Below are 17,829 nucleotides of genomic sequence, written 5' to 3'. Positions count from 1 at the left end.
TTGATTTGATGACTGATATACCCCTGGCTAATGGCTTCTCAACACTTCTTTAATCTGAAAATCCAAAGAAATCCCAGCACTTTTCAAGTCTACATGGCATGAAGCAAAAAGGAGTGCTGACAGTTATTTTTTTTAATTTAGCTGGAAAAGGTAATTCAAGAAAAAGAAATTTCTCAAAGGCCGAGAGGAGTGAGGTCTTAAAGGAAATTGGTCCAAAACTCTGGGATCAGGAGGTTAAAGTTGGAATCTTCACTTGACTTAGCCCAATTGCTTGTCTACACTGTTCCAGTCTGTCAGATAATTGCTGATGCTGATGTAATGGATCAGAATAGAGAACATATGCTCCGGTTAAGAGACCTGAATTCTAGTCCTTGCTCTATCAACAAATCACTATGGACCTCAGATGAATCACTTTACCTCTCTGGGTCTTGGTTTCCCCATATCCAAAAGGGGCAGTTGCACCTGCCTTGCCTATCTTATAGGCTGCTGCAAAGATCAAATAAAAATGTGTACGAAAGATCTTTGAGACGTGTTAAGTGACAGACAACTCATTCTGAATTTGGGGGAATTTGTTTAGCTGAAGATAATGAGTTTTCCAAATAATCACCACCTCATTACATACTAGTAAAAAAAACAAAAGAACAATAACAACATCAAAAACACCTAAAGTTTTGACAATGAATTGAATCACTGAGGTATGTGGATTATGCATTTCTCAATGTCTTCTGTATCATTTTATCAGATTGCCTTTGAAACAAAAGCAACTGTGGAAATCCCTACCCCACATCCCAACCTGGTCTAGAAACCATGATAAGATCACTTTGGTGATTCCTATAAAATTGTTTTGAGAGACAAATAGGAAATGTAACAAAGTGCTCTTGTAGGCACACTATCTGTATTGTTAGCACCTGCTCTCTTCCCCTCCCACGCGCCAGCATCCTGTCCTGGGCTCAGAGCTGTGTAGCTTTTCACTACATCTGCCAAGTAGGTAGCTTCCACGCACGTGATAAACTTTCATTAGTCAAGTCAGAGGCTTCGGTTCCTAGACAAGTAACCCGAGTTGAACTGAAGGAAAATAATCATGAGATCCAGAATGGGCTTTAGGACTTCTCCAAAGCCCCTGTTTCATACAATTACAGAATGCCAGAAGCGCAAGGGCCCTGCCAAGATCAGCTTGGCCAAATGCCGAGAGGGAGGACGCTCAAGGCACTGCCATAGAGATGTAAGCAATGTCAGGATTTGCTCACATGATCGCCTTCCAGAAAGAGTTGCTGTCCAATCTCCCTGCCTCCCACTTCCCCAGCTTCAGCCTTCTGCAATATGACTTCGGCCCCAGTATTCCCCCGGAACTGTTCCCACCATTATTAGCACAATAGTTTTGGCTGAATACTTTTTATGGTTCATTTTTAATGACCTTTCTATCCGTCCATTAACCTATGATTCTATTGTCACCCTTCTGAAAGCTTGTCCCCCTAGACTCTCAGAATACTTCTTTGTGTGACTCCCTTTTTACTCTGTTCCCCTTAAAACTTTGGTATTCCTCATCCTCATTCTCCCCTCCTCTTTTCTCTTTCCCCGCCCCTCCCCTCTCCCCTTCCTCATTCTACACGTTTTCCTTGGGTGATTCCCATCCACTGTCATGGTTTTCACTATCACCTTCATTGTGATAAATCCAAAATCTATAACTACAACCTTGAAATTCAGTTTTGTAAGTATAGGTACCTCTGAACATTTCCACTTGGTTCTCCCAAAGCCACCTCCTATTTGCATGTCCTATACTTAACTCCACTTCCAACCCAGACCTGTTCTCCCTCAGGGTGCTTCCTATCTCAGGATACAGTGCTACTATATCCACCTAATTGCCCAGGTCAGAGACCAGGGAACTGTCCATGATTCCTCCCTCTCTCTTGCCCAGATTCCTCCCCAATTCCAGTGGCTTCTTCTTCCCCAAAGCTTCTTGACTGCCACCACTTTTTTTCTGCCAATATCAGAGAAGGCCCATGTCCCCTCTCTCCTAGATTACTGATTTGTACTCTTCTAATTTATCTCCTTGCTTCCCTTGCTGCCCTACCCTATCTACCCTTCATACTGCTGGAAGAATGTTAATTCTAAATCTTATAAGTGACCGTATTATCTAATCTGACTTGACCCCCTAAGATTCTGCATCAGATGCAGGGAAACAGAATGATGGAGTGCCCTGGTGTGTTCAACATGAATGGGATTAACTCCAGAAGAGCCCACTTGCACTTCAATCCTTGAAGCCTCCTCTTTCTTCCATCCTTCTTGTGCCTGGTCCTCTACAACAATTGGCTACCTTTCCAACTTCCAAACTTGAGCTCTATTTTCTGATTTCTGATTCTTGATCAAAAATCCTTTGTGTTGGGATGTCCCGTACCTGTCTCTCCTCCAAGAAGGAGTGGCCTTGGCCCTGGTGTTGGGTCCCCTTTAAAAATCCTCAGCTGCTTAATGCATCCAAAAGTGATTCTTAACCTTAGTTTCCAAGAAATCTATGGGTCTATGGAGTGCACAAAAGTGCCTGTAGCCAAAGTCAAATATTGACCATCTTTCTCTTAGTTCACAGAAAGAATAAAGCTAATGCATTGCATTGTTTCATTTTTCAGTTTTTCTTATGCAAAATTTTCTTAAATCTCTGTTATCCTTTTTTACTACCACTTTCCTGCTAGCCAGTGACTGAATTGCAACAAATAAGTATGAAGGGGAAAGTTAAAAAACCAATGGATCATACTTCAACAGTTTGTTTTTGGTGTGACTATGCTTGTGGTTGTGATTTTATATTGATAACCTAGAACACAGTCATAGTTTCTGCTAGGAAAATTATTTCCAGTACATACGAAAGAGTTAAATATATCAGCATTTTGTTTGTTCTACAAACGGCCTCACAGACTCTTTTCCCTGAACATGTCTGGAAAACCCTAGCCTAGAGCACAGCATCTCAATTCTTAGCACAGAATGTGATCTGCCCCTTGCCCACCTTTCTGTCTTCATCTCTTGTAACTTGCTCCCACTCAACCCTGAGCATCAGCCATATCAAGCTAGGTCAATTCCTAAATGTGCTGTGCTTAGTCAAACTGTTCCCCATGAACATGCTGACTCCCTCCACCCTTAGTCATTAAGGTTGATGAAGAGATCACCCCCTCTGAAACATCCCCTCCCAGCAGACAAGGTGGGAGGCTTAATCCACATGAATCCATCTTCTGTACTTCATCTACCCTAGCATTTGCCACATTATCTCATAATTGACTTGTTTGATTTTCCTACCATTAGCTTGTAGAGGAAAGGGACAATCAGAAAAAAAACCCCACCTCAGAATCCTTGCTTCCTGACATTTTGTAAGGAATTAGTAAATCTCGGCCAATTTAGTAAATTTTAAGAGGATGGAAAGGAGAACTATACAACATTCTAATCTGATACAATGGCACTGGCTGGGCTCTCTGGTGATACAAATGAGAATATATTTGTTTTGAGTTTGCTTCTTTTCCTCTAATTGTCTTTGTCTCCTCTGGGGTCAGTTCCATTTGTTTATGGGATCAGTTCCATTTGTTTATGTTGGTCCTTTTCTTTCATGTTGATAGTCTTCCTCAAATATCTGATGACCCTTTATTGTCTGGTCATATTTATGAATGAAAAACTATGTGCGTTTTTATGGGTAGATAGCATGGATTTCCTCTGCAATTGCACTGATCTGTTTCCCCCCACAAACACTTCTCCGGAATGGGAGGGCTGACTGTGGGTTCTGTTTCAGTGGGTAGAGCCTGTCAACAGGCAGGCTTCCCTTTAGGTTATGTGGGTGGAGAGGCAGGAAGGCCTGGGACCCCCACAACTGATAAAGCAAGGAGGGCTTTTCTCTGGGGGGTGAAGACCTTAAGAGGGTTTCACTCTTGACTGAGCTGGTTTTCCTTTTGTTTTCTTTTTTCTATCTTTTGCAAAGGTCTTAGCACTCTCCCTAGAGCCCTCCTCTGGCAACTCAGCCTGAGGGCCTAGGGAGGCCTTATGCTGCTGCTGCTGCTGACAAAGCGCTCTTGGGTGGGGGGAGAGAAGAGAGCCCACCTGTCCCAGCTGCTTTACTGCAGCTCTTCAATAAGTTATCACAATGATTCCTTCTCAGCCTACCCCTGCTCTCTGCATTCATTGTCTCTGAGATTGGTGTCCCCTTGGGAAAACCCACTCTTACCTCTTGAGTACCTGAATTGCAATGCTTTCTACTTGGATTTCTCTTCTAGTCCAAATTCATTGTCTTCCTTACTTGAGGGTATCACTCAAAATTTATTTCACACTGATGTTACCTTTTTTTGTTTCCCATAGTTGTTGTGATTTCACTCTTTTTACGTTTATTCTTGGCCAAATAATATATTCACATGGTTAAAAAGGTAAATGATGGGGTACCTGGGTGGCTCAGTGGTTGAGCATCTGCCTTTGGCTCAGGTTGACCTCAGATCCTGGGGTCCTGGGATCGAGTCCCAGTTTAGGCTCCCCGCAGGGAGCCTGCTTCTCCCTCTGCTTATGTCTCTGCCGCTCTCTCTATGTCTCTCATGAACAAATAAATAAAATATTTTTTAAAAGGTAAGTGATATAAAGTAATGTGCAGTGTAAAGTCATCTTTCCACCTCTTTCTCCCAGTTCTCCATTGTCAACCAATGTTAGTTTCTCACATATCTTCCAGAGTTGCTTCTCTATGCATTCAAGCAAGTACATAGATATTCTCTTTCACCTTTATTTACACACAGTAGTATTTAATACTCTATTCTGCAACTTTGTTTTTTCATTTAACAATATATTTTGGAGATTATCCCATGTCAGCAAAGTGCTTCTTTATTCTTTTTTTACAACTGCATAATATTCCATTGTATAATGACATACCACAATTTATTTAACTAGTTCCCTATTGATAAACATTTAAGTTAGGTCTTATGATATTGAACAATGCTGCCACAGGGGTGCCTGGATGGCTCAGTCAGTTGAGAACCTGACTCTTGGTTTCCACTCAGGTCATGATCTCATGGGTCAGGAGGTTGAGCTCCCAGTCCGGGTCCAAGCTCAGTGGGCAGTCGGCTTGAAGTTCTCCCCCTCTGCCCCTCCCTCAACTTGCACACACAGACTCTCTCTCTCTCTCAAACAAATAAATAAATATTTTTAAAAAGTAATAAACAATGCTGCAACATAAAACCCTGTACTGATTCATTTTTTAAAGTTTCTTTTCAGACATTTCTGTGAGATTTGGAAGGCAAAAAAAAAAATCACATATTTTTTTAAAAACATTGAACAATAAACATGTTAACCTAAACAAGCACATCACACTCAAAGGAAGATAATTTAAAAGTTATTGTTTATTTTCTATTAGTCAACAGACAATAAAAATCTCCATTATCAATGCATAATAAATTATTTGTTATACACTCTCTTCAAAGCCAGATATTGCATTTTAAATTTTTTTAAATTTTTATTTATTTATGATAGTCACAGAGAGAGAAAGAGAGAGAGGCAGAGACATAGGCAGAGGGAGAAGCAGGCTCCATGCACCGGAAGCCCGATGTGGGATTCGATCCCGGGTCTCCAGGATCGCGCCCTGGGCCAAAGGCAGGCGCCAAACCGCTGCGCCACCCAGGGATCCCCAGATATTGCATTTTAAAGCTTCCAACGCAAAATTTCTATCCAGCCTTGAGAATTTTTTTGGCCCCATGAATGATTCTCCACGTAGATCTGCAGCAAAAAGCCAAATATGAGATGCTCTCTGGTGCCTCCATCCACAATACTGCCCTTGTTAGCTAGATTGGTAAGAAGCAATTACAGGAGACATTTCTCTCAACCAGTTCATTTGCTCAGATCAACATTCACTGAGTGCCTACTGTGGCCTGGGTGCTGAGCTGGATGCTGGGGATACAAAGATAAAGACAATAGTCCCTTCCTTGCCAGGAGCTCCCAGTTCAGAGCAAACAACTAATATACAAGCAAACAAACATAAAACAATGTGACAAATGCCCCAGTAGAGATGCATACAGACTGCTGTGGGAACAGTAAGGAGGAGTACCTATGCAGCAGGTGGCTGGGATAGAAAGAATATCAGGGAAGGCTCCCTAGAAGAAGAGATACGTGTCATAACTTTGAATCCTGGCTTCTAGCACTCCACTGACAAATCCCACATTCAGTGCCAATCTACTGTCCTTGGCTTTTCTTTTTTTTTTTCTTTAAGTTTCAGTTTATTTTATTTTTTATTTATGATAGTCACACACAGAGAGAGAGAGAGAGAGAGAGAGGCAGAGACATAGGCAGAGGGAGAAGCAGGCTCCATGCACCGGGAGCCCGACATGGGATTCGATCCCAGGTCTCCAGGATCGCGCCCTGGGCCAAAGGCAGGCGCCAAACCGCTGCGCCACCCAGGGATCCCGTCCTTGGCTTTTCTAGTCCAGAATCTTCCATCCCTTTTCATTCTGTAGTAATCTTCTAGTTGACTGTACTGACTCTAACACGGAGGAGTAAGGTAGGAGGGGGTTGGGGATAATCATCTCCAGCATAAACGAATGACATTGAGGACAAGGATGTTTGGAATGTTGGCCTGGTTTTAGGTATTAGTTTTGCTAGTTTTTTGTGACCAGAATCCTCAATCTCTGTTACTACTAGCTGCCTACCTCCATCCTAGATCCCCAAAGTGAATTTTGTTGGCAAATATTCACTCGTTGTTTCTGACTTTTGGGCATTCTGCCTCCACTCCCCATTAGTGTAAGAAAAATACAGCTGTATTTATCTATATACTTAGATTAACACTGATTACCACTGGGAAGTAGAACTGGGGGATGGGGAGGCAAATCTTACTTTTTGCCCTATACCCTCTCCACTTTTTGCACTATTTTTAACAGTGAACATATTTTACTTTTATCATGATTTATTCTTTAATAAACTTTTATTGACAAAAACGTTTACAAACAGAAAAATGCACAAATCATAAGCTTAATGAATATTCATAAAGAAAACATATCCATTGTAATCATCACCCAGATGGAGACATTCACAGTGCCTCTGAAGCCCCCCACTTGTCTTCTCCCAGTCATCTCTACTCACAAAGGTAACCACTATTCTGCCTTCTATCACCAAAGATCATTCTGACTGGAAGTTCCAGTTGCTACTTATCCTCACTAGCTCTTGGTATCATCTGTATTGTTTATCTCGGCCATTCTAATAGATCTATAATATAACCTCATTATAATTTTGATCTGTATTTCCCTAATGGTTAATGATGTTGAACATCTTTGCATATATTCATTTGCTACCAATATGTGCTCTTTGTTGCTAACATTTTTCAAAAATATAGAACACGATCATTTAAAACAATTGCTTGAAAATTATAATGCCACTTACCTGACCAGGGAAGAGTCTTTGAGTGTAACAATCCTTCTGAGAGGCAGATTAGGGTGGTGGAAATAGCCAGAATTTGGTAGCCGACATTCCAGACTATTCTACTTGCTGTGGGATCTTAGGTGAACTATTTAACCATTTTTTGTGCCATAGTTGCTTTGTCTATAAAGTAGAGATAAGAATAGTTCCTGCTGCATTGGGTTGTCCTGAGTATCAATGAGAAAATTATATAAGGCAATATGCTCCATGCCTGAGAGGGGAAATGTTCATCAGTGTTCTCTCTACCTGTCTAGCCAAACCTGGAGACCAGGGGAGGGAAGTTCATTCTTGAGGCAGTCAGCAGCTTAGTATATGAGGGAGACTGGGTGAGTGATTCCTCTATTTCTGGCTCTAAAGATTAAACACTCCAAAGTTGTTTTCTGGATGCAGAATTCTGTCCCCTCACTCACTGCTGTGCTCCCCACCCCCCAAGCAGCTGGAACATCCTACTTTGAGGAAAACTCTAGGAGAAATTTCTGGTCACAAACAACTGGGTTCTTAGATGCTGCTGGACCCCTTTTATGTGTGTCCTAACACCTCCTGCTGTGTGTCTAGCAGAAAGACACGAATCCCACAGCATCTTTCTGTATAATTCCCAAAGGTTTTCCCATTGATGCCTTCTATGGCAAGATGGCTTGAGATGCCTTGTGGCTAACAGCATGTAGTCAACATCTATGTAGCAAATATTTGCCCAGCGCTTAGCAAGCACTAGTCTCTCTGATAGGTCTGAGGAACCAAAATGAAGAAGAAAGGACTGCTAGTTAAGGAGACAGGAAAATGTCACAGTAGGGCAAGTAGATAGGGTTGGCGGAGCATGGAGGTAGAGAGTGGAGTATGAGAGGGTCTGAGAGGGCTCCTGGAGGAGGGAAGGTTAGAGCCCTGAGATAATTGTCTGGGTGAGAGAGGAATGCACTCCAGGTACAGGAAATAGCACATGCAAAGACCCAGAGAGTGAGATGCTTTCTCCTCTTGAGGCTGCATGTTTGGGACCAAAGCCTTGCTCTGGGATCTGCACAGCACCCAACTTCTTCCAATGGGCCCTTAAGGTGGAACACAGAATACTGAGTCTTGATAGTACAAAAATCCCCTTTGTTCCAGACTGAGCATCTCAGGGATCAGGTGCTCTACAGGGAGGTATTATTATTATTGGCACCCATTTTCCTTCAGAAATCAGATTGATATGAGTGAACATCTGTGTGGTTGTAGCCCATTTTCAGCCTCCCTCGTTCCAGTCTTAGCCTGCCTTCTGCACCTCCCCTAGAGCTCCAGAACTCTGGTAGCCTGGCCCCTAGCGCCTATGCACCAAGACCCCAACACACAGCCTTTCCTTGGGCCCTTCTTATCTACCCTTATCCAATCCTTCTTCTTGACTTCACAAGTTCAGGGTTCCTTCCCATCTCTTTCACTCTGTCTCTCCCCAACTTCTAACTATAATTGTTCAGGCTGCCCTCTTTAGTTCTGACCCTAGGATTGAGCAGTCTTGTCTCTCATCCTTCCTGTGTTTCACTCCTGGGACTGTTTCTGAAAGAGCACTTCTGCTCCTAAACCGGTTCCTCCATAACCTCACAGGAGACTGTCTTCTTAGCAGAGACATTACTCAGAGGATCTCTAGTTCTCCCACGGGATTTCCTGGGGCCAGCCCCCTGTTTTCATAAGTGGGGAAATTGAGGCTCGAGGAAAGGGGATGACTTACCGAAGTCATGTTTGTAGCAAGTTAGTGGTAGAGACTAGCCCAGGCCACCAAACTTCCAGCCAATGCTCTTTCCTGGGGAATCAGACTGCTCCTCGCAAGGCTCAGATCTTCTAGCCGGCATCGGCTCCCACCCACTGAGCGCACAGTGCACCATCTCTGTTAGCACTTCCTTCCTGAGTCAGTTCATTAAGACTGCAGCTGGCCGGTCCAGGCTTCTGACTCAGCAGCTTAGCAATGAACATCCAACCATGTCTGCATACAATTAAGGAAATGCCAGGGGCAGGAAACATTTTTTTTTCTGGCAGAGTGGGGGTACAAAAGGAGGTGAAGAGATTCAATTAAATTATAAGATGTCAGGGACCACAGTGGGGGTAAGGTAAGGAGTGGAAGGGTTGTATCAAAGGGTTTAGGATTAGTAGTTTGATACATTTTGGTACAGAAGTATATTTACTGGCTTACAAGGAACAGTGCAGTACAAATATCATGGCAAAGATAGAATGTTTCCATAGCTTCCATGGTGTAAACGTAAGTTGAGTGTCCCCAAAATGCCTATGAGTACTAATTAGAAATTAGCTGTATGTTCCCTTCCATTCTCTCCACCCATGTCAATTTTTGCCCACAGGTTAATAGTTTGAAATGATTACCACACCTTTGAAAGCTGTTGTGGCTCAAGTGTTCACCTGCAAATAAAGAGTTGAGAACTTTTCTCCTTCACAAGGTCCCACAGTGAATGGTGCCATCTGGCTAAGTGTAGACTTAGAATAGCTCCCACCAGAGCACATCTACATCTCATCCAGCATCCAGTCCAATCAAAGATTTAAAAACAGTGATATCTATGCCCAATATGGGGCTTGAACTCACAGCCCTGAGGTCAAGAGTGGCATGCTCTACCGACTGAGCTAGCCAGGTGCCACCCCCACAACTGAGGATTTTGACATCAAGATGTTTTCTGACTTGGAGGAGCAGAAAGCCCTGGCCCCCTGTATTGTGACAGAGTCGTGGATGTCTAGACACTGCCCTCCCAACATGGAAGAACCAACCACATTTGAAGCATGTTCAAATAAACAATGGGGTTGACACTTGTGCTGGGTTGAATTGCATCCCCCTAAAGTTCTTGTCCACCTGGAATCTATGGATGTGACCTTATTTGGAAATAGAATCCTTGCAGATATTAGTTAAAATCAGATGAGGCTGACTGTTCGCGGGGTATTGCCTGCGAGCGCCCGCGGCCCAGCCGCTACCATGAGCCGGGCCAGCAGGCTGCAGAGGCAAGTTTTGAGCTTGTACCGCAGGCCAGGTGCCAAGGCTCGAGCACAGGCCGCGTTCCGGCAGCACGCCTCATTGCCACGCTCCGACGTGCTACATATCGAGTACCTGTGCCGCCATGGGTGGCGCCAGCTGCAGCTGCTACGCTCAGGTCACACCAAGGCCATGGGTGCCTTCGTGCGCCGGCAGGGGCCAACCAAGGAGTCCAGCAGCGCGGGGGCCTCAGGAGCCCAGCCTGAGGATGGTGGTGGTCCGAGGAACCCCTTCGACAGCATGGGGTCACCAGAGACCCCTCCGGATGGGCGGTGACAGGCCAAGGAGCTCACCCGGTAGCACAGGGGAAGCAGGGGCCCTCCTGACTGCGTGGGGAGACCAGGGAACCCACTTGATGGAAGGGGAGATGTCTTGAGAAGACCAGCTCGATAGATTGGGTAAATTGGAGAGCCCTCCTCAGGACGTGAGGTCCTAGAGACCCCGATGATGGATGCTGAGAGGTACCTGACCTTTCCCCATCCATGATCGAATTCTCCCCATGAGGGTTTGGGGCGGCTTGGTTGCTGGCTGGCTGAACTGCATCAAGCTGAGAGCTACTTACCCTAAAGCTTGGGGAGCCAGGACGCCCGCCGTGGGACAGAAAGAAGATGCCCTTCTCTTGACCCCGGACTCCCCTCTCTTGTGTTTAACTCTGAAAAGAGCAGACTTTTTGCCAAGAACTTTGAGAAGATACCCTGATGGATGGTGAGAAGCCCTGAATCCCCCTTTGGAGAACTTTCTTCCCGTTAATTGAGGCAGACTAGGACTTGGGAGGAAGGGGCTGGGGTATCTTAGCCCTTCTGATCAACTAAAGACCCCTCAAGACCTATACTTGATGGTTCTAAGGGGGGAACCCTGACTCCTCCACCCTTCTCCCAGGACTACTGAACAAAAGGAATAAAATCGGGGATGTTATTTCAAAAGTAAATAAATAAATAAATAAATAAATAAATAAATAAATAAATTCAGATGAGGCTATACTGAATTAGGATGGGCCTTATCCAATGTTTGCTGTCCCTATAAGAAGAGGAAAATTTGGTCACCAACACACAATAAAAGAAGATGCCAACGTGACAGGCAGAGATTGAAGTAATTACTACCACAAGCCAAGTAACAACAAGGATTATTGGCAACCACCAGAGGCCAAAAGAGGCAAGAAAGGATTCTTCCTTAGAGTCTTCAGAGGGAGCATGGCCCTGCTGACACCTTCATCTTGAACTTCTGGCCTGTAGAACTGTGAGAGAATAAATTTCCATTATTTTAAGCTATCTAATTTGTGGTAGCTTATGTGTGGAGTGTGCAAGCTTGCAATGGAAGGCATTGGAACCAAATACAACACTTGTATGGAAAAAGTTGGCCCCATCTTGTGAAATGCTGTGCTGGTCATAACATGAAGAGAAAGATGCTGTGTGACCCTTCTGGTTATGCTCTACACTGATCTACACATGCATAGAGTGATAAGCCTGGAAGGTACAACAAGACTCATCTATGAGTGATAAATTCTGGAAAATTATGATCTGCTTGCTTTAAATTGTCTATCTTTTCTAAGTTTCCCACAATGAATATGTATTATCTGTGTAAAAATTATGTGTCTCTGGCTACCTGTCATCTATTTATCTACCTCCCTATCTTTGATTGTTAGTACTCTCATGTACTCACAGAATACTTCTAAGTGAAATATTCCCAGGGTACCTTCATTTCTTATAGGTCTGCAGTTAGGAACTACTCCCTATAAGCCTTGGCAGGGGTAAGGGTAGACAAAAATAAAGCCATATATTTACATGGTATTTGATACTCTTCAAAGAGCATACATCCATGTCCACCAACCCATTCAACCTCATACCCCTCTGATAAGAATTCTCAGGTTCAGGGAGTTGTTAAAGAACTTGTGCCAGGTCTCATAGCTAATAACTCATGGGGCTGTGACTAGCGCTCATGGTCCTGACACCTGGTCCAGTAGCAGTTTCTAGAATGTAAGATCCATAAGGACAGCGCTTTTTGTCTGTCATGTTCCCCAAGCACTTATATCTCCAGCACTTAGAATGGTGCTTGGCGTATAGTAGGTGATTCATCTCCTTGAATGAATATGACAAATGCAAGTTCCTCTCTAGAAGCATTTTCTGCTGCTAGGAACAGTTTTGTTCTAGCCAAGCTGCTGTGCTCTGCAAAAGACAGCAGTGTTGCTGGAGGGATCCCACTTTCTTCTCATTCTCTGTCCTTCCATAGCCTGCTCCTCCACTCCCACCCCCCACCCCCATGCAAAGAACAGCTCATTTCTAGGGATGACCTCTCATATCATTACAAGGAGGCACCTATGTGGTATGATTCAAGGTGAGTCTAAAAAGAGCTCCTTGGGGCACCTGGCTGGCTCAGTCAGTGGAGTGTGTTAACTCTTGATCTCAGGGTTGTGGCTTTAAGCCCAATCTCTATTTTTAGAGATTACTTAAAAATAAAACCTTTAAAATAGATAGGTATATAGACAGACATACAGATAGATAAAGAATAAAAAGAGCCTGTTGCCCAAAAATAGCATCACCCAGGGCCCAGGGGAGGGCAGGCTCTGCTGATGGGTGGGCTTCTCAATTGCAGAATGATTCATTTGGTCCTGTCATAAGGAGCACCTCAAGAAACAGAGGCAGAGGGAGAAAATGGCAGCCAAATGGTTACAGAAGGGTCTCAATTCAGGAACAGAACAAAAGAAATGCAGAAAATCTCCAAAAGTAAGTCAAAAAGGAAAATTTGTTGAAACAAATAGGAAAAAGGAAGTTGGGCAGGACAGGCAGAAGACATCTCCATCCCTCGATGTACTGTACCCCTAGCCCAACCTCCAGTTCTCCTGCCTTCTAAGGATATCCCCCTCATCCTCCACACAGGTGACACCTTCCCATCATTCCCACCAGGGCCTGCTGGGGGGGGTGCTCCCCAAAGGCAGGATTTGTACCCATGTTTTCTTTTCAAGGGCAAATTCCCAGGAAGCTTTAAAGCTACCCGCTGCTCTGCCTGGGCGGGGGAGGGGGGGTTGGAGGAGGGGTAATGTGGCTAGTCTCAATGCCAAGAACAGGGTCTCTGGAAGCTGGGAAGCCAGCCAAGAAATTGGAGAAGGGAAGGGAGGGTCAGGGGCCTCCAACCACTGGGGTCAGGAGCAGAGTTCTGGGGACCCTGTAGGATTTCACAATTCTTCTCTTTCCTGGCCTCTTTCACACACACCAGGACAGGAAAGGGAAGCTAAAAGAGGATTATGAGCCAATTAATTTAGGAAAGGAAGTTGCCTTAAAAAGGAAAGCTCACACCTCTATCTTAATTAAGGATCATTCCTGGCTAATTTTCTAGACAAGGAGAAGGTGCGGCTTTGAGCTGCAGGTTTTGAGAGATCACACATTTCTGTGTCCAGGTGGAGCCACATGTATTCTGGAAAAGGAAGCCTTCCAGGTCTTTGAGCACTATGGGAGGGGAGTTGTGAGAGGGTTTTCCTTCTTTTCCAACACTGCATTCTTCTGCCTGGGCATTCTGGGGTTTACAGCATTAGGAGCCTCTAGATACAAAATGCCAACCCAGAATATCACTCATGTGGCAAAGTCCAGGAATTAATGCACTATATCAATTACCAACGTCCTAATTTTCATTATTCTTAACAAAGACCTATCTCAAAACAAAGACCTATCTCAAAATCTACTCCCATCTGAAAAGCACAATGTTCATTTGCAGCTTTAGGACTCAACAGAATTTTCTTTCAGAGGGGTGGGTTTGGGGAGTATCCTTCACAAAGTTGGTGAACAATGAAAATTACTGCATCTTCAGAGTTAGCTCCTCTGAAACCGGAAATGTGAACAGAGCTAACTTAGTACTAATACTTTCTCTTACTCTTGTAAGAAAGAGGAAAGACTGTGCTCAAGGTAACAGTGATGTGCGAAAACCACAGTAGAGGTTTTGTAAAGAAGAGCAATTGTGGCTTTTGCACAAGTTATTCCTAAACCGAGGCTGGGGACAGCATATGACACGTTTCAAAGTAGCTTCTGGACTGGTATTTCACTGAAATGAAGATGATCTTTGAGCAAGACCGGAAAGCCAAAAATCTACATTTCATGACCTCTGCAGGAAAGTAATAATTGCATTATGGAACATTCTAGAATGGCAGGCTCAAACCATGGCCCGGAAGAAATGTACACCTTTTTGGGTAGGAGGGGGAAGGCAGGAAAAATCTAATTCCCAGTGAAGGTTTCTGATAGTTTTCCACTCTCTCCCCACCCCCTCACCTAGTTCTGTGGCTCTTCTTTAGCCACCTCCTCTAGCACAGGAGATTTGATTCAATAGATGGGGAAAAGGAAGTAGAGGAAACAGAGAAGAAAATTTAACGTCAGCCTCAGGAAGTCCAGAACATTGTTAGCTTAAAAGTTGCCTGCAAATGTTAGCAGAAAAGAGGAAATAACAAAGATCAGAGAAGAAATACATGAAATAGAAAATCAATAGAAAAAATCAACAAACCTAAGTTAGTTTTAAAAAAATAAACAAAATTGATGAATGCTTAGTTAAAACAACTAAAAAGAGAGAGAAGACTCAAATAAGTAAAACCAGAAATGAAAGAAGGGACATTACAACTGATGCCAAGGAAATAAAAAGGATCAAAAGAGTCTAATACAAAGAATTACAAACCAACAAATTGGATAAACCAAAATAAATGGATAAATTCCTAGAAACCTACAACCTACTAAGAATAAGTTATGAAAAAATAGAAAAATCTGAACAGACCAATATGAGTTAGGAGATTGAATCAATAATCACAAATCTCCCAAGACAGAAAAGCCCAGAACCAGATGGCTTTACAGGTAAATTCTACCAAACATTAAAGAAGAATCAATACCATTCATTCTCCAACTTTTCCAAGAAATTGAAGAGAAGGGAACACTTCCAAACTCATTCTATGATGCCAGCACAATGATACCCAATACCACAAACAAACTATAGGTCAATATCCCTAATGATTATAGAAGCAAAAATCCTCAACAAAATACTAGCAAATTCAACAACTCATTAAAAAGCTCAAATACCACGAGCAAGTGAAATTCATCCCTTGGCTACAAGGATGGTTGAATACGCACAAATCAACCAACATGATATTCCACGTGAATAGAATAAAAGATAAAAATCACATGATCATCTCAGTGCATGCAGAAAAAGCATTTGACAAAATCCAACACCTTTTCATGATAAAAACTCTAAACAAACTAGGAATAGAAGGAAACCACCTCAACATCATAAAGACCAAATACAACAAGCCCACAGTTACCATCATACTCAACAGTGGAAAGCTGAAAGCCTTTCCTCTAAGATCAGGAACTAGGCAGCAGGATAGCCCGGGTGGCTCAGAGGTTTACCGCCGCCTTCAGCCCAGGACCTAATCCTGGAGAGACTCAGGATCAAGTCCCATGTCAGGCTCCCTGCATGGAGCCTGCTTCTCTCTCTCTCTCTCTCTCTCCCCTCTCTCCCTCTGTGTCTCTCATGAATAAATAAACTCTTTAAAATAAAAAAAAGGAACAAGGTAGCAATGCCCACTCTTGCCACTTCTATTTACCATAGAACTGGATGTTCTAGCTGGAGTGATCAGGCAAGGAAAAGAAATAAAGACATCCAAATCAGAAAAGAAATAAAATTATCTCTGTTTGCAGATGACATGATCTTAAATATAGAAAACCCTAAAGATTCCTTTCATTTTATTTTTTGAAGATTCCTTTTTAAAAACTGTTAGACACCGGGACACCTGCACCCCGATGTTTCTAGCAGCAATGTCCACAATAGCCAAACTGTAGAAGAAGCCTCAGTGTCCATCAAAAGATGAATGGATAAAGGAGATGTGGTTTATGTATACAATGGAATATTACTCAGCCATTAGAAACAACAAATACCCACCATTTGCTTCGATGTGGATGGAACTGGAGGGTATTATCCTGAGTGAAATAAGTCAATCGGAGAAGGACAAACATTATATGGTCTCATTCATTTGGGGAATATAAAAAATAGTGAAAGGGAATAAAGGCGAAAGGATAAAAAATAAGAGGGAAATATCAGAAAGGGAGACAGAACATGAGAGACTCCTAACTCTGGAAAATGAACTAGGGGTGGTGGAAGGGGAGGTGCGGGGGGGGGGACGGGATGACTGGGTGACAGGCACTGAGGGGGGCACTTGACAGGATGAGCACTGGGTGTTATTCTATATGTTGGCAAATTGAACACCAATAAAAAATAAATTTATAATAAATAAATAAATAAACAAACAAACAAACAAATAAATAAATAAAAACTGTTAGAACTAATAAGCAAATACAGTAAAGTTATAGGACACAAAATCAATACGCAAAAATCAGTTGCATTTCTATATACTAACAACGAACTCTCTGAAAAGGAAATCAGGAAAATGATTCCATTTATAAATAGTACCAAAAAGAATAAAATGCTGAGGAATAAATTTAAGTAAGGAGGTATAAGACTTGTCTACTGAAAACTACAAAACATTGATTTAAAAAAATTAAGCAGATACAAAACAATAAAAAGACAACATTGCATGTACAAGGATTGAAAGACTTAATAATGTGAAAATGTCTATACTACCCAAAGCAATTTACAGATTCAATGCTACTCTAACAAAATTACGATGGAATTATTTACAGAAATAGAAAAAAATCCTAAATATCATGTGGAACAATGAAAGACCCTGAATAGCAAAAACAATCTTGAGAAAGAAGAACAAAGCTGGAAGCCTCATACTTCCTGATTTGAAAATATATTACAAAGCTACAGTAATCAAAACAGCAAGACACTGGCATGAAGCCAGTCATATAGACCACTGGAAGTAAATAGAGATCCCAGAAGTGAATCCACATTTATACTGTCAACTGATATTTAACAAGGATGCCAAGAATTCACAATAGGAAAGGGATAGTCTCTTTAACAAATGATGTTAGGAAAACTGGATATCTACCTGCAAAAGAATGAAATTGGACCCTTATCTTACACCATACCTAAAAATCAACTTAAAATGAATTTAAGGCTTAAACATAAGACCCCAAACCACAAAACTCCTAGAAGAACACATGGGGGGCAGAGAAACACCTCATGGTATTGATCTTGGTAAGGACTTCATAGATATGACGCCAAAAGCACAAGCAACAAAGCCAAAACTAAGCGAGATGACATCAAACTAAAAAGCTGCACAGCAAAGGAAACAATCAAACAGAGTGAAAAGGCAACCTCAGAAAGGGGGAAAATATTTACAAGCCATATATCTGACAAGGGGTTAGTCTCTGAAATATTTAAGGAACTTTTACAACTCATAGTTTAAAAAAAAAAAACCAAACCTAACAACCTAATTTAAAAATAGGCTAAGAACTCAGATAGACACTTCTCCAAAGAAGACATATAAATGGCTAACAGGCATA

The 17,829-nt window shown here is 42.5% G+C and overlaps 1 protein-coding gene across 1 annotated transcript; it reads left to right on the top strand.

Annotated features, from left to right (window-relative positions):
• The first annotated feature begins 10,342 nt into the window (after nt 1-10,342).
• Nucleotides 10,343-11,255, top strand: LOC100684432 (succinate dehydrogenase assembly factor 1, mitochondrial-like). Its single transcript, XM_038586616.1, has one exon. The coding sequence runs from the start codon at nt 10,343-10,345 to the stop codon at nt 10,673-10,675; it is 333 nt and encodes a 110-aa protein (XP_038442544.1). The 3' UTR covers nt 10,676-11,255.
• The last annotated feature ends 6,574 nt before the right edge of the window (nt 11,256-17,829 follow it).

The sequence above is a fragment of the Canis lupus genome, chromosome X (assembly GCF_011100685.1).
Source record: "Canis lupus familiaris isolate Mischka breed German Shepherd chromosome X, alternate assembly UU_Cfam_GSD_1.0, whole genome shotgun sequence".
Lineage (NCBI taxonomy): Eukaryota > Metazoa > Chordata > Mammalia > Carnivora > Canidae > Canis > Canis lupus.
This window is presented reverse-complemented; position numbering and strand designations above follow the sequence as displayed.